An 18,311-nucleotide genomic window follows, 5' to 3' on the forward strand; every position below is an offset into this window, starting at 1 on the left:
ATTAATATCTTAGAATAATAGTGTGCTTTTCACTCCCAAATGTAGTGTCTTCAAGTATATTATAGATATACTTGACTATATATAGACTATCTAGTTTCTCTTCTCAAAGAGTATTTATTAAGTTTTATAATTGGTAACTAACATCAGTCACAGCCCAAGGTCCCTACCCTCAGTGAGCTTCTTGATAGTGCCCACATAACTTTAACAGCTATGGACACATAAAATTTATTGTACATTACAGCAATTTATCCCAAAGAGGCAAAGGAAAATTTACTGAGGAAATTATTAGAGAAGGAAAAGAAAAGGAACTAATAGTAATAGGTATGTTATTAGTCAACCAGGAAAGGTCCTATGGAAAACTTCAGAGTTTTGAACTAGAATGGCATGATGTAGCAGAATTGTGATCTTGGTGTTCCAGAGATATATGAAGGAATCTGAGTTTGCCAGAGTGAGCCCCACTAAAAAGATGGGAAAAGAAGGTATATAGGTGAAAAGCATGTACAGAGGCATGGAGAGGAAATTGTGCTGGTTACTTCACCATCTCAAATACTACATCATGGCTGGCACAAAGGAGCTATAAGGAAAAGTGGTAGGGGTAGGTGAGGGTAGAAAAAATAGGGCCTTGTGTGGAATTATGTGTGGCATGCTAAGGACTTTTAATTTTATCCTGAAGGCAATGGGAATAATCTTACCAGGAAAATTACACACAAAGATTTCAGAAAGATCAATCCACAAGATACACCGAGGCAGGAAGATACCAGAGACAAGAAAACCAGGTGTACTAATCACCCTTGTACGAGTGGGAACGACAGGGGCCTAAATTAGGGCAGTGGTAGTAAGGTTGGCAACAAAAATAAAAATATGAGGGCTGACTAATACAGAAAAGTGAAGGAAGGGAGTCAAGGATAAAGTTTTACGCTTGAACTATTAGATAGTACCCTCTACCAACAGAGGTTCCAGAGAGAGAAGCAGGTTTTCTAGTGCTGGTTGAATCTGCAAATGAGAAAATATATACATATATATACAGCCAGTATTAGAAACTACAGGATAAAGTTTATGTGTTAAGCCCAAGAATATGGGTTACTATTTTTCACTGAAACCAACCAATTGGCTCCTAACTAATAAGGAACGTTTGCAAGAGTAAAAAGAAAAGAAAAAAGGCAAATAAATCAAATGATAAATTGGATGTCAAACATTTTTATTAGCAAGGTTTTAAAATGCCAAAATTGGAATTTCTGTGATATATTCAAACTTTCTTACATATTTTCTCCATTAATTAACTTTCACATAGGTCAAGTCTTAGGCTCCACTCAGCGGACAGTTTAACACAGTAAGAGTTCTGGCTTTAGTGTCATGCTACTTCCCTGTAAGTCTAGGCTCTGCTACTTACTACCCTGTGAATTAGGGCTCCTTACTGAAGAATTGTAGGCCTCTCGTTTTAAATGTAGGTAACAATAGTATATACTTCAGAGGAATGTTGTGAAGACTAAACACATAATACATCTAAAGCACTTGGTGTAGGTACACTGTAAACAGTAAAAAAAGTTATGATTTTTAAAGATTATTATTAGTTATCATTACTGATGAAAATATCACATCCTTGAGGTATACAGGTACAAGAAAGAAAAAGTTGACCTAGATGGTGGTTATCTAAATGTTTGAGTTATAAGTGAATACTTAAGTCTTAAATGGAACATTTGTTTTGTGTACTTTTCTACAAATATATTTTAAAGTTTTAAATATTTTTTAAAAAAGAAAAAAGCCTAAGAACCAATGCCTTACATGAAAATGTCTGGTATTAAAACACACATTCCAGACCAAATAAAAGTAATTATTTTCACTATGTGTTTCCTAGATTTAGCTACAAAATCCATTCTCCCTATGCAAGTTTCAAACTGCTATCAGTGATAATTACTCCCTCCCCTATAAATTTCAGGATAATCTTTATTCTCTTTGTCTTCTGTGAGCTTTACCAGAAGAGGAAGAGACAGGAGAAACAGTAGGAGGAGATGCAAATCTTCATTCCATGTTCAAAAGACCATGACCATCCCCTGCCTCAATTTTTTAGAAAATTCCTCATTGTCTACAGGATAACACCACTATGACTCCAGAATTCTAGATATGACTGCATCACCTTTTCCCATTGTTCTAATCATATTATACCTTCTACTATAAAATAAATTCCTTCAGATCTCCCTATCAAGAAGTTTCTAAGCAACTCTTTGCCACAGACATATTCTCAGACCACCAGTTTCATCTCTTCACTCTCTTCTTTTTTCACCTGAACTATCTAATAGTTCAACAGATTTTTATTCACTAATTTCTCATGTTCCCTGTTCAAGTTTAGGGCATACTTCCTACAAAAGTCACCAACCTCTCTTCTATGAAGCCATTCCTGACTGAATGACTATGAAATTACCTCTCCCCACTCACAATTCCTTGGTATAACTCTACACTTTTATTTTCTTTAGAAAATATGTCTTTCATTCTTGCACCTAGCATCTTTTTTGTATATCAGCTGGTTGTATAATTTACAATGTCTTATCTTTCATCTACACTATACATGAAAAAGTAGGAATGATATCTCATCAAAGTGTATTTCACTATTTTGAAACAGCCTGATAATCTCAACTACTTAGTCATAGAGCTACAGTATAGTGTAAGTTTTGAATGTAATATAATTTCAAATGGATAAGACTAAATTAGATATGGTGTCTAGGTTTAGTTATACCTAAATCCAGAATAAAGGCATTTAATCAGATCTGACTCTAGATTACCCTTTAGTCACATCTCTAGCACTCCCTTCTCTCTCAGCAGTCTTACTACAATCTCCCAGGACACTTCAATTACTGTTTCCTTAAGTCTGGAATGCCTCTTGTTGGCACTCGCCCTTTTCAGGGCCAACATTCTTTCACCTTCAGAATCTATTCACTTCCATTCATCCACTAGGAATCAACTAGAACATCTCCCTTGACCATTCAGCTCCAAGTTAGGCTTTTCTTATGCATTCTCAGAATACACATATTGATGAACTGCATTGTAATTATCAGTTTACTTTTCTATCACTCCTACTGAACTGTAAACTCCTTAAGATACAGGCTCAATTTTATTCCCTTCTGTTTCTCCAAGACTTGACATTGTTAGATACCCAAAAGACAATTAGTGAATGAATGTCCACACTCTGTGACCTTGTGCAGGATGCAAACTTGAGTTTCCCCATCTAAAGTAATTTCATCCTGTAAAGTGGGGATAATGCTATACCTAGCTCATAAAGTTGTTATAAGGATTAAATGAGGTATCATAAAGCCTTAGTATAGTGTCTACCACATAGAACTACCATTTGAATACCTGTTATTTCATGCCTTAGTTATCCTAATGTATGTATCCTGGGAAATGTAATGTTGTTGTGACTAATTTTTTCAGATTGAAAGGCTTAGTTAGCAGTCATTAATCTAGAAGTCATTGGTTACATTTTGGTCATCAGTAAGTATGTATTATGTATCCATTATGTGCAGGAGTTTTTATTAGGTATCACTGAGCTCCCAGAACAAAATAGGGGCAAATAATAAGACAAAAACCTGTCTCAATATTCAAGAAGGAAGAATTTTGTATAAACAATATGGGTATTTTTCAAACTATGTCAGTTCTGCTTTATAATAGGGGTAAGCTTCAAGAACAATTACTGACAGAAAGTTCAAAATTAATTCCTATCATCAAGTGGACCGATTAACAGGAGGCAGTTCCAAAATTTCTTGCTGCTATTCATAATTTTCCTTTTGCTTACAAGTATTTCTCACAAAAGTAACAACATGACCTGGACAGAGACAGATGACCTATATTTGTCTCATTCAAATGTGAATTCCACAGTATTTCCTTAGTTTTTTTCCAATTAGTATGTAAATTTGTAGCTCTGAAAAAATGGCCTGAGTTTTGTCTGTTTTCTACACTGAATGGTATATTTTTCTTAAGAGAGAATAAAATGCATTTCTTATTCACACTGGCCCTTAGCAAGAATTACAAAACTGCAAATCATGTCACCTAGTATTAGAAAAGGAGCCTGTGGACTTAAAACTATTTCCCCCTAACAAATCCGGAGGTCACAGTCCCAATGAAGTTTGTGCATTATATTACAGTGCTTTTAGTAGCTGCAAAGAGACCTCTAGCGCTGCCTTAATAAATCCAGTTTGCAAATAGTACCTGCTTATGTCACCTGAATGAGACAATGGCAACATGCTGTGTAGCAACGAACTGAGTGACCACATTAATGTTTACAGTTTTGTAACCACATCGAAATTCTACCAGCTTGGAGCAAGAGGCATATACAAGGCCGTATAAACCCATGTATTCAACTTATTTCAGTAAAACATGTCAAAGAAATAATCCTAAGTGCACCCCCATTACAAACAAGAAATGCTAAGAAAACAGGTCCTGTAAACGGGGGTCGAAACAATGTCTCTTCTAAAGCCTCAACACAATAGATGGTAAACTATTGTCCACCTTCAGCTTGCTCCAAATGCCAGCAGTAACAGGAGAATGAGCTGGAACAGCTCAGCACGACTGGTCCAAAGGACAGCTCTGGAATATGGAATATAAGAAAATGGTCCTGGCGCATCCTACCCTCCCCCATCCACCACCCTCAAACAAGTCAGTTACCCGGCTGGTCCCCATCCCCCTCTGCGGGCGCCACCGCCCGCCTGGGCCCAGCTCGCAGAAGGTAGGCGCGGGGACCCGCAGAGCCGAGGCTCCATGTGCGGCAGCGCGGGAGGCACCGAGGGGGCTGCGCCTGCGGGAGGTAGCACCAGCAACGGGCGCGAGCCGCGGCCACCCCCTCGGCGGTGCGGTCGACGGACCCGGGCGGCAGCATCTCGGACCCGCGAGGCCCCAGCCAGCGGACCCCGCCTCAGCTCCACATCCCTTCCTCGCAGACAGCAGGCCGCGCCCGCGTGACGGGGCCGAAAACCATGGCATTTCCCGGCCCGCGCGCCCGCAGCTCCAGAGGGGTGGCTGCAGCCGGCCCCTGTGCCGGCGCCTGCTCCGCCCAGCCCTGGGCCCGGTGACGGGAGGCGGCGGCCAACTCTGACCCACCGCGAGCCGGCGAGCGCTATCCCGGCGCCGGCCCCCCGCCCTTCCCCGCCGCCGCGGGGCCGGCGCGGCCAGGCGGACCCAGATCGAGGAAGCATACTCACTTCCACATCACGGCCCTTGTTCTTAAAGCTCTTGATGCGGTGGTTCTCCAGGCCAGGGTTCTCGGCCATGGCTGCGCGCGGCTCCGGCGGCGGCTACTCCTGCGGCGGCGGCGAGTCTCAGTGCGGGAGGGGGAGGTGGAGGAGCGCGGGAGGGTAAGGGAAGGGGAGGGGGGCGGGAGGAGAGCACGTTCCGTGACGCCTCCGAGCGCGAGGTGGCAGCAGCGCCAGGACCGGCGCAGGCCGACTGCCGGGCGGGGCGGGGCGGGGCGGGGCGGGACCGGCGCTGAGAAACCGAGCGCGCCTGGGGCGGCTCCAGGACCTGGACGCTCTCCTGGCTGGATGTGCCTGGTGTTACGGGATAACCCCTACCCTCCTCCTCTTCCCCCTCCCCCCCCCCTCCTCCTCTTCCTCCTCCTCCCCCTCTCCCGCAAAGCCTCGTGCCGCTGGTTATGGCCCAGCACTGGAGCCAGTGGCTTTTACTGCTCCCCGGCGACGCTGAGATGCAGATGGATACTACAGTTCCCAGCATGCCACGGCCGGGCGGGGGTTAATTCTGGGCTTGACAGCACGAGGGAATGCCGGGAACCCCAAGCGCGCGCGCTTCTCTGCTGGACTCGAAGCTCCGCCCCCAAGACCGCCTCTGGGCGGGGACGTGGGGGGAGCTTCCTTGGAGGTGGTACCTTGTACCGGATTGGGAGGAGGCGGGAGAGGTCTCGAGTCCCCAAAATAGCAACCACCCTTGGTGGCTGATCCTGGCTGCGCTTTGGTTTTATAAATAGCATTTATTTCCACCTGACATGTACATGTGTATGTATGTAATACATGCGTGTGTTATTTGGTTTACTACACGAGAATTAAGCTCAATGAAAGCAGGGACATTGGCTGGTTTATTGTTAAATCCCTTGTGTCAAAACAGTGTTTGGCACACTCAATAAATACTTGAACAAATTAGTGTTCTAGCATCTTTCAGTTTCTTCATCATTCATCAAAGCCCGATTCTGCAACTTTCACTCTGGCAGTTCCTGCATTTCAGTGTCCCCAACCCTGAATCACCACCCTTAATCTTCAGCTTTCAGGAAGCAGTCAAGCATCTCCCCTTAGGATCATTGGAGGAACGATCAAGGGAAATTTGGATCCATAACACTATTAGAGAGTTGCTTTCTAGAACAGGTGAGCTTCTTTGATTATATGTAAAATAATTCAGTTTCAGACTCTCTGGGAAATATAAGCAGATATGCAATGTTATAGTACAATCCAAATGACTCGGGTCATTCAAAAGTTGGTAGAAATAAAACTATAAAGAGATTAAAGAAGACATTCTTTCAAAACAAAGGGGCCTTATAAAACCAGAGGTTCAGGGGTCATGAATTCAGAGACCTTTGGTGGCCAGGCTATGTCTGGGCATTTGTTTTGTGAGTGGTGTTCATAAACACAGGCCCATTTAAAGGCTTCAGACCACTGTGGCCATATTGGACTATGGGCCTGTCTTGCCAAAGGTCCAATTTTTCAAGAAAAATCCATTAATTTTTAAATGTAGATTTACATTTTTTAATGCACTTCAGTGAATCAGTAACTTAAGGACTCTAGGCCCTCACTATGAAATAGCTGATCCCAGTCCAATTATGTAAAAGGGAAGAAACACACACACACCTAAAGCTTAAAGTGAATAGATTACTTCAATTGTAGTTCTTATGGCAATAGAAGTTGTGTGTTTGCTGCTCTCCCCAATTGGAAGAAAAACTTATAGACTGTTGCTCTATCTCTGTCATAATTTATCCCGCATTCTCTTTTCAGGTTACTTCACTCCCTTCTAACACTTCTCTTCTTTCTATTTGCTGTCCTCAAATGTGAAAGTCATGTATCATTTTAGAGTTTTAGACATATCTAGTGAGCACTTATTATGTGTCAATCATTGCCCTAATATCAAAATATATTTGTAAACAAGACAGCCTGGTTCCTACCTTCGCACAGCTTTGTGTCAATCAGAGTAGACAGATAATAAAACAAGTTAATTATCACCCAAGAAGTGCAGTGGTTGTCAAGAAACAGGAGGGAAGCTCAAGACTCACAGCAGGGAGATCTTTATAACCCGCTGATTCCCAAGACTCCTAATGTATGAGGGCAAGATTGCAAATGGAAGTCTACATAGCATATATATAAATATTTAGAAGTTATAAATCAAGCTTACAAAATTAAATAAAATATAGTCTAATCTTGGACATTGACAAATGCACTTTCTTTACCACCTGAAAATCTAGGTTTGAATTTAAATTTTTTGACTTCTTGGACATCTGCTTCAGAATTTGGTGATACAAAGAGATCTGGAAGCCAGTCCCCAGGCCACTTTTTGTTCCCATTCTCTTCCATCTCAGCTCCATCCCTCACTGGAGTAGATCTTAAGAACATTTGCATATCCATATTCACAAGAATCAAGTCCTGCCTCTCACCACCAAAACTCTATTTACATCTCCCTACTTTCCTCAAAACATGCCCCTTGGCCTTTACTCAGGCCTGGAGTGGGCAAAGCAGTGGTATCATGTGTCCCCAGGTAGACAGACCCAGGAAAGAGGCCTGGGAAGACCCTGGAAGCAGGCTTGGCCATTTCAGTAAGGAATCCCAGGGCCCTGGTACCCAGAGCTGGGTCTAGAGGCACAGTGAACATGACCTCGTGGAACGAAACATTGATCAGCTGCCTCCTGCACACTCCCCACTGGGTATGTGCCCGCAACCAAGGTACATGCCCCTGACTGGAATTGAACCTGGGACCCTTGAGTCTGCAGGCCGACACTCTATCCACTGAGCCAAACCGGTTAGGGCTCTATATTCTTAATTCCACCAGGTTTCTACCACTTGTAGCTCCCATCAGGCTTTGGAATCCTTAATGTAATGACTACTTCCAGTGACTCATATTTAGTACTTCTCATTGTTAGCAGCCATTTCCTATTTTCCCTCACTCTAGTCTTTGCCTTTGTTCTGACACTTCTCTTGACAACTCTTTTTCTAAGTGGATTTATTTTCCAAACATATTTTGAATGCCCATTACATACCAAGCATTGTATTCATTAAGCACTTATTAATTAAGGGGCAAGGGAGTGGAAAGCAGAGCAGAAACAGGAAGGAAGAGCCCTCTGAGTGGTCAGTTAAACTCTTCTTCCTCTGACTCACTACCCACCTTCCCACTGGGCAGTCAGGTAGCAATATGCAGAAGGCAACACAAAACCAACAGATCCAAAAAGGAGCTGGTGATTTCCCTCTTAAGTTCAACAACTCTGTTAATGGCCTAACCATTCTTCCAGGACCTCCACTCAAAGCTGAGAGACATCTCTACTCCTTGCCACTGTCTCAACTTCTTCACCTAGTTTCCATGCTAATTCACCATCCAATGCTTCTTCAATCCAGCTCTTCTTCCCATGCAACTCACAAGTTTACCTTAGTGCCTCCTGATGGATTGATTCCCTTGGCTCTTCCATCATTTTCACAATAATCTGACTCACCTCTACAGATTTTCCTGATTTTACCCCTTCTCCTCGTATTCAGTACACCCCTTCTTCCCCCACTCCTCCCCCCCTGTTGTCTATTGAAGCTTTTCTAAACACCTTAATCTGGTGGTTAAGATCATGTGTGATCCAGCCACAGTGCAATACACTTTTCTTATTTCTGAATCTGCTATACATAGTTTACACTTTAGCTATCACCTTTTTCAAATATGCCTTAACCTATCCAGCCTTTATATCTTTGATGTTCCATTTACCTAGAAAGCCCTGGCCCTGATCTACCTGTCAAAATTGGTCCCTTGTTATTTAATTTTTTAAATCCTCACCCAAGGATATGTTTTTATTGATTTTTAGAGAGAGGAAGGGGGAGGAGAAACATCGATGTGAGAAACAACAGTTGGCTGCCTCCTGCATGTGCCCTAATCAGGGATCGGACCTGCAACCCAGGCATTTGCCTTGACCAGTAATTGAACCGGCAGCCTTTTAGTGTATAGGACAATATTCCAACTAACTGAGCCACCCGGCAAGGCAATTGGTCCCTCTTTAAATACTCAGTCCAAGAGGTCACCTTCTCCTTGAAGCTGGTATGGCGGAGGGACCTTCAGAATCTGAACATTCAGATCCTAGGGCTGACTTCCTATTAGAGCAAGCCCAAGCAAGTCACTTACCTTCCTTGAATCATCTTCTCATCTACAAATGAGAATTCTGAATAACTGTTTTGTTTTGTTGGTTTGTTTTGTTGAAAATCGAGTTCTAAAATACATGTGGAAGTTCTTTGAAATTGCTCCATTATTATTAGTTATATCTTTCCAACCAGGATATCTTCCTTTCTTAAGCCTCAGAAGAACTTACCTACTGTTTTGTATTGCTGCAGTTTGTGTAAAGTCTTACCTCTCTCACTACCTGTAAGCCCTTGAAATGGCTTGTACACATTTGTGTTCCCCATCCTAGAATAACTGGATCTCATGTATGTTTTCTGAATGAATAAATAAGTGAATGAATGCACTCCTTCCTTTCCTCATGATCACATTTTGTCTATTTCACTACTCTTTAAAAACACCTGAAGCAAATGGTGAGCACAGAAAATTGAAGAAAATGACATTCAAGTGCATCAACCCAATCACCTTGCACTGTTCTTAAAACCTTTGATGATAAAGAAATCTAAAAAAAATAATAAAAGTTTTCATGTACTAAATACCTACTATGCATCAGGCATTTACATACAACATCTCTAAACCTCCAGGACTCTGCATGTTTAAGATGATCATCTCCATCGCTCTTTGGGGCAGATGGGGCTGGAGCTCTGGTTCGAAGGCCTGGGAGGTTCTGTGATGCCAGCAAGAACAATGGAAGTGACAAAAGCAAAGAAAGACAAGTGGTTTCTGGTGTGGCCAATGTCTGAGACAGTGCTGATGAAGACTTCCAGCTTTCCAAAGAACAAATATAGTCCCTAGGTTCTAGGAAAGCAGAGGCTCCGCTCTAAGAGATGTCCCCTCTCCAAGGGGGCATCAGCCATGGAAATAGCTGTGCCCACCAGAGCAATCGTCTCATGATGCATGACAGTTAGTAGCAGTAGACATACCATTGTGGCAGTAACGTGAAAATTTAGAGAGGAAGAACCTGGTAAGTTCTTAGAAATAACTAGGGACATTTGGAAGAAGGGGGACACTAGTGTCTGGCCATTGAACATGCATACATAATAATGTGGATAATACAAATAAGGTGACTTCATTTTATAGTAATGGGCCAACCAGCCTAGGACACACACATTACACTTCCAATATCATTCTCAAATAATTAGAATATAATAAAATAAACTTAATATTAAAATTGTAGTGAGCATACTTTATTTATAAAAAGCATAATTCAAAAATTCAGAATGTACTTGAGTACTTTGCTATGTCTCAAGTTCATGATCCTAGAACTTAATTGTAACTTTACAATATTCTAGATATAGAACCAAATGGTATCCTAGAGGTGAACACTGCCTTAAAAGTTTAGTGAGTCGCCCTTGGCTCAGTGAATAGAATGTTGGCCTGTGGACTTAAGGGTCCCAGGTTCGATTCCAGTCAAGGGCATGTACCTTGGTTACGGGTATATCCCCAGTGGGGGGTGTGCAGGAGGCAGCTGATTGATATTTCTAACTCTCTATCCCTCTCCCTTCCTCTCTGTAAAAAAATCAATAAAATATATTTTTTTAAAAAAAGTTTAGTGAGCCCTGCCTGCATGGCTCCGTAGTTGAGCGTCAGGAGGTCATGGTTCAATTCCCAGTCAGGACGTATGCCAGGTTGCAGGCTCAATCTCCAGTGTGGGGCGTGTAGGAGGCAGCCAATCAATGATTCTCTCTTTCATCATTGATATATCTATCTCTCTCTTCCTCTCTGAAATCAATAAAAATATATTTTTAAAAAAGTTTAGTGACTTGCTGGTTCTTTAAAAAAAAAAAGCCGTGTGTCCTTTAACAGGTTATTTCACTTTCCTATCATCTATCCAGTCTAGCAGTATCCCTTCTCCTATCTTTCCCTATTTTACAAATGAGTAATTAAATGATGGTAAATAATCATAATTAGCAGAGGAATTAGAAGCTGAGTATTCTGACTTTTTCCACTGGTATTCAGTCCCTCATTGGCCTTCTGATTTTCATAGTGTCCCAATGTGCTGAACATGTATTAAGCTCCAATTGTGTGTCACATGCATTAAGCCACCAATCAGCGTTTCACTCTCTCAAAGTTATTCATGTCAGATAAGAAATATTTTATTCATATTAAGGTCTGAATGTGAACTCCAGTGGATGGAATGTCTGGTATATCTAACCTATTATTAACATCCACCATCCCCTCCCCACACCAGAAAACAAAATGCTGTCCCTTGGCATCCAATTGCAGCTGATCCCTGCTGGATAATACTAGAGTGGGAAGTGCCTTTTTTGAATGAATACCAGATATGGCATCTGTTTCTATGTCATCTTCTTCAATAAATATGAGCACTCAAAGGAAAGCATTTGTGTCTCACTCACCATTGTGACCCTGTGTCTAAGATAGTACCTGGCACCCATGAAGCCTCAATATGTTGGATGGATGAATACATACATAAACTTAAATAGAGAAGAAACATTAAACTAACCTATTGGAGGGAAATCCATAAAATTATTGGTGTAATAAAATTGAGGAGCATATTTCTTTATGGCATAAAAAGTCATTATGGTAAGGATAGAGATTATGGTCATAAAACTATATATATATATATATATATATATATATATATATATATATATATATATATATATACACACACACACACACACACACACACACACACACATATATACACTAAGTGGCCAGAATATTATGACCATCCCATCAGTACTTCGTTGGGTCACATTTTGCCTTCAATACTGTGGCGATTCTTCTTGGCATTGACTCCATGAGATGTTGAAAGGCAATGCAAGGAATCTGACACCATGCCTGATGAATAGCACTGTCCAGTTTTGTGAGATTTGATGGTTGTGGAACCAGCTGCCTGATGGCTCTTTTAACTTCGTCCCACAAATGCTCAATTGGATTGAGATCTGGTGATTGTGGGGGCCACCTAAGCAAGGTAAAGTCTCCCTCATGTTCTTGAAACCACTCCTGCACAATATGAGCACCGTGGCACGACGCATTGTCTTGTTGGAAGAAGCCATCACCATTGGGATACATCATCAACATGATAGGATGAACTTGATCAGCAATGATACTTAGGTAAGTTGTGCTATTCAGACATTGTTCCACATGAATTAAAGGGCCCAAGTCATGCCAGGAAAACCTGCCCCAAACCATAACACTGCCCCCACCAGCTTGAAGGGTTGTACTCATGCATGTGGGGTGCATGCTTTCATTCTGTTTCTGCAAAATTCTCACTCTGCCATCTGCATGATGCAATTGGAAACGTGATTCATCGGACCACATGACTTTTTCCAATGCTCGACTATCCAATCTTTGTGATCCTGTGGGAATTGGAGACATTTTATCTTGGTAACTGCAGACAGCAAAGGTGTTCGAACAGGCCTTCGGCTTCCATATCCCATACGATGCAGTGTTCAGCTAATTTGCCTACAAACATCAGGTGGTCATAATAATCTGGCCACTCAGTGTATATATATGGCTAATCTGCTAAGTGTCCGTCTGGGTAATGACGTCACGTAGCAATCCCAGGTTCCTCTCCCTAGCAACTAGCCTCCTTGAAGTTTCTTCAGCCCAGGAACATGACTTGCTTTATAGCCAGGTGGAAACATTTCACACTGTAACCAAACGTCTGTGAAGCATTTTCATGTACCTCATCTCATTTGATCCTCACAGAAGTCCTGGAGTAGGTAGATAGGAGACTCACTGGAATCCTATTTTCTTTTCATTAGCCAGAAAAATGGAGATTTAGAAAGCTTAGAAACTTGACCCAACTGAAAGGAAGTAAGAAATGGTGTACCTTGAAAATGACTTCAGGTTTTCTCACTGTGCATAATAGAGTCAAACACTGCTACAGTTAAATATTTTACCTTTTGTTCTCCCTGTATGATCTACAATAATGATCTGCTTTGTGTTGATTTTTGCTGCTGTGTTGCTGATAATTACCTGAAAGAGAAGTTGGGATGCTTCACTGGACTAGAAAAAGTTTAGCTAAATCAGAAAGCAGGTCTAATTAAGCAAGTTTATTCTATATCTACAAAAGGCCAAGTTGACTCACGCATGCATGATACACATAAAGCTCTCACTGGCGCCAATTACACGTGTGTGTTTTGATCTGTCATTTTCAATCGTGAATTTGGTTGACATTTCTATTATAGAGAAAGGGCGAATAGCGATATTAAAATAATTCTCCTAATTAATTTCCTTTCAATGTTCATGAATTTGTGCACTGGGCCACTAGTATCTACATTATAAAAGGCCAGGGGCCATCATGACTGAAACAACCAGATGGATGACTGGTCACCAGGAAGTGCATGGAGCACCTCTGGGTCCCTCCTCCGTGGCCCACAGGCTCCTATCACAGCAAGGCTGGTGGTCGGCAGGTGGGTAGGGTGGTGGGGGGGGGCAAGGTGGGCACAGCGGCTGCAGATAGGCCCGCAGATGCTGCCTGGCATAGAAACTGACCAATCAGAACCTAATCTGGGTGAACTGCGAAGGCAGAACCTAAAGTGGGGGCTGAGGAAGGGTTTTAAGGGCAACAGCTGTTTGATGTAAGGTGTAAGAAAGCGGTTCAATTTTTTAATGACCGGTTTGGCAGTATAGTGCATATGGCTGGCTATCAGTCCAGATATAGGGATTATGTATTTTTGTCTGCAAAGAGCAACTCCTCCTGCTGAAAAAGGCTCCCCCCCAATTTAAGCAATCTTATCCTATATAATCTATCTATACTACTAAAAGGGTAATATGCTAATTAGACCGGGTTGACCAGCCATCTTCCAGATGTCTAACTTCCTTCACAACAAAGCCATGATAGTGGGGGCCAAGGCAGAGGCAGTTAGGGTCGATCAGGCCGGCAGGGGAGGGCAGTTTGGGGTGGCAGGCTTGCCGGGGAGAGCAGTTGAGGGGGACCAGGCCTGCAGGGGAGGGTAGTTGGGGGGACCAGGCCGCAGGGCAGGGCAGTTGGGAGCCAGCAGTCCTGGATTGTGAGAGGGATGTCCGACCACCCGTTTAGGCCCGATCCCAGTGGAGATCCCAAGGGGTCCCAGATTGGAGAGGGTGCAGGCTGGGCTGAGGGACACCCCCCCCCCCATGCACGAATTTCATGCACCGGGCCTCTAGTTATTAATAATAGTAATAAATAGCCGTTACATAGTTCAAGGATCTATGCTGAACTCTTACTTTGACTATTTTATTTAATTCTCACAATATTATCAAGTAGAAACTGTTTTTATTTCCATTTTATAGATGTATGAGGACAAAAAATGACCAGGAGGCGATAAGGTTCAGGCAATTTGATCCCAGGGCCCTGCTTGTAATTTGTTTTTCTGAGGATAGTTGCACAGAGAAATAGGGCAGGAGTATTTTTATAGCCCGGACCTCGGGCATCTTCAGGGTCTGCAGTGTACATATCCTGCAGGACCGTTTCCTCTGAAAGCCAGGTCCTCATTCTGGCCCACAACACATGCAGACACCCCCTTGATATAATATACACAAGGGTTTCCTAAAACCAGCAAAATGCACCTAAGCCATAAAAAACAAAAAACAAAAAAAGAACGGGGGAGGGCGGGCAGGGGTGTCCACAGAGCAGTGAAGTTATATTCAATTGTAAAAAAAAGTCTAGGTAGGCTTGTTTCCAAGAAAGGAAGAATTAAACAAGTGTGGAAAGTTAATCTCTGCTGAAAGAGATTTTACAGCCAAGTCAGCAGAGATGGGGAATGTCCTAGCCAGACAAACCACTAAATCCAGAGGTCAGACAAAAAAGGGATTATCATCTGGAGTTCTATTAAATAGGCATCTATGTATTGTTTGTTTATCACTGTTTGTAGGAGGCAGTCTGCTTATTAATATTGAGAAGTAACAATTTTGGCATGTAAATATTCAGCTCTAAAGGCATTCATCGAAAACAAGATAAACAGGGGCAGGAAACACCTGAAAGTAGAAATAAAAAAAGCTTGGTTAATTAGCTTGAGTGTAATCATATTCCTTTTTCCCTAGTACTTGGGGATTTGTGATTTCCTCATTGAAAATGGTTAGAGAACTGAATCTTGCAGTAAGGATACAATTCTGGGTAAAATATTTTTCCCTTTTCAAAAATTACTATGTTCCTTATAATCAACATTGTTAATATATTAATAACCCCTAAGTAAAATGTACAATAGAAGTTTTCCAAAATAAGTTTTTCATACCTAAGTTTTATGAATCTTTTTTTCCTTTTTATTGAATTTATTGAGTAACAAAATTATACAGGTTTCAGATGCACAATTTTACAACACATCATCTAAAAACTATTTTGTGTGTTTACCACCCCAAATCCACTCTATGTCCATCATTATTTAAACCCCCTATACCCTCCTCCACCTCCCTCATACTCTCTCCCCCCAGCAATTGTCACACTCTTCCTGTCCATGATTTCTTTCTCTCTCTTTTTCCTCAATCTCTCCAACGCCCACATCCAGCCCCCTGCCAACCCGGGAGAGCTGTCAGCCTGCTATCCATGCATGAGTCTGTCTCTATTGCTTGTTAGTTCATTTTGTTCATTAGATTCCACATGAGTTAAATTATATGGTACTTGTCTGCTTTCCAGGTCCATCCATGCTGTCACAAAGGATAAAATTTCTTTCTTTTTTACAGCCGAGTAGTATTCTGTTGTGTAAATGTACCGAAGTTTTATTATCCACTCATCTACTGATAGGTACTTGAGCTGCTTCAAAATCATGACTATTAGAAATAACACTGCAGTGACCACAAGGTGCATCTATTCTTTCAAATTAGTGTTTTGGGTTGCTTTGAAAAAAATTCCCAGAAGTGGAAGCACTGGGTCATAAGGCAGTTCCAATTTTTAATTTTTTGAGGTAACTTCATACTGCTTTCCACAGTGGCGGCACCAGTCTGCATTCCCACCAACAGTGCAAGCGGGTTCTCTTTTCCTCACATCCTCGCCAACACTTGTTTGTTGATTTATTGATTATAGCCATTCTCACGGGTGTGAGATGATATCCATTTGTAGTTTTAATTTGCATTTCTCTGATGATTAGTGACATTAAGCATCTTTTCTTATGTCCATTGGCTATCTGTATGTCCTCTTGGGAATACTGTCTATTAAGGTTCTTTGCCCATTTTTAATTGGATTGTTTTTTGGGTGTTGAGTTGTATAAAAGTTCTTTATAAATTTTTTATATTAATCCCTAATCAGATGTATCAATGGCAAATATGTTCTCCCATTCAGTGGGCTGTCTTTCATTTTGTTGATGGTTTCCTTTGCTATGCAAAAACTTTTTAGTTTGATGTAGTCTCATTTGTTTATTTTTTTCTTGTGTTTCCCTTGCCCAAGGAGACATATTAGGAAAAATTTTGATACAAGAAATGTTTGAGATTTTACTGCCAGTTTTCTTCTAGAATTTTTATGGTTTTGATTCTCAAATTTAAGCCTTCAATCCATTTTGAGTTTATTCTTATGTATGGTAGTGTAAGAAGGTGATATAATTTCTTCATTTTATTTTATTAGTTACTTTATTTATTTATTTATTTATTTATTTATTTATTTATTTACTTACTAGAGGCAAATTCATGCACTGGGGGAAGGGGGGTGTCCCTCAGCCCAGCCTGCACCCTCTCTCACAATCCAGGACTGCTGGCTCCTAACCACTCGCCTGCCTGCCTGCCTGATTGCCCCTAACTGCTTCTGCCTACCAGCCTGATCACCCCCTAACTGCTCCCCTGCCCGCCTGATTGACACCTAAATGCTCCCCTGCTGGCCTGATCTCCCACAATTGCCCTCCCCTGCCGGCCATCTTGGGGCGGCCATATTGTGATGACATGGGGGTGGCCATCTTGTGGCTGCCATCTTGTGACTACACGGGGGTGGCCATCTTGTGATGATGCGAGGGCGAGAGGCCACCTAGGCTTTTATTAGTATAGATTTATTTTTAATAATTTCTTATTGTTGAAAATATTACATATGTCCACCTTCTTCCCCCATTGATACCCTCCAGCCCACCCCTGCCCCCTGTCCCAGGCCCTCACTGCCTCATTGTCTGTGTCCATGGGCCATGCATATATGCATACAAGGTCTTTGGTTGACCTCCCCCACCTTTCCTCCAAGATTCTGCACTCTGTTTCATGCATCCATGTCTCAGGATCCACTTCACTCATCAGTTTATTTTGTTACTTAGATTCCACATGAGTGAAATCATGATTTACTTGTCTTTCTCTAACTGATTTATTTCACTTAGCATGATCCTCTCCAGGTCCCTCCATGCTATCTCAAAGGGTAAGAGATTCTTCTTTTTTACTGCTGTGTAGTATTCCATGGTATAAATGAACGACAGCTTTTTTATCCACTCATCTACTGATGGACACTTGGGCTGTTTCCAGATTATAAAATGTGTTGCTATCAACATAGGAGTGCATACATTCTTTCTGATTGGTGTTTCGAGTTTCTTAGGATATAGTCCTAGAAGTAGGATCAGTGGGTCAAATGGCAGTTCCATATTTAATTTTTTGAGGAAACTCCATACAGTTTTCCATAAGGGCTGCACCAGTCTGCATTCGCACCTGCAGTGTACTAGAGTTCCCTTTCTCCACATCCTCACCAGCACTTGGTCATTTGTTGACTTGTTGATGGTAGCCATTCTGACAGGTGTGAGGTGATACCTCATTGTTGTTTTAATTTGCATCTCTCTGATGATCAGTAACTTTGAGCACTTTTTCATCTGTCTCTTGGCCATCTGTATGTACTCTTTGGAGAAGTGTCTATTTAGGTCCTTTGCCCATTTTTAATTGGATTGTTTATCTTCCTTTTTTAAAGTTGTACAAGTTCCTTATATATTTTGGATATAAACCCTTTATCAGATATATCATTGCCAAATATGTTCTCCCATAAAGTGGGCTCCCTATTAGTTTTATTGATGGTTTCTTTTGCTGTGCAGAAGCTTTTTATTTTGATGTAGTCCCATTTGTTTATTTTCTCC

General features: G+C 41.7%; 1 protein-coding gene across 1 annotated transcript in view; it reads right to left on the minus strand.

Annotated features, from left to right (window-relative positions):
* The window catches only part of KPNA3 (karyopherin subunit alpha 3), a 101,710-nt gene extending 96,136 nt beyond the window's left edge, over positions 1-5,574 (minus strand). Inside the window, exon 1 of the mRNA XM_080661293.1 lies at positions 5,187-5,574. Within this exon, the coding sequence (XP_080517419.1) occupies positions 5,187-5,255 (69 nt within the window). The 5' untranslated portion in view covers positions 5,256-5,574. The remainder of the gene's footprint in view (positions 1-5,186) is intronic.
* Positions 5,575-18,311: the final 12,737 nt, after the last annotated feature.

The sequence above is a fragment of the Plecotus auritus genome (genome assembly GCF_963455305.1).
Source record: "Plecotus auritus genome assembly, chromosome: 3".
In the NCBI taxonomy this organism is placed as follows: Eukaryota; Metazoa; Chordata; class Mammalia; order Chiroptera; family Vespertilionidae; genus Plecotus; species Plecotus auritus.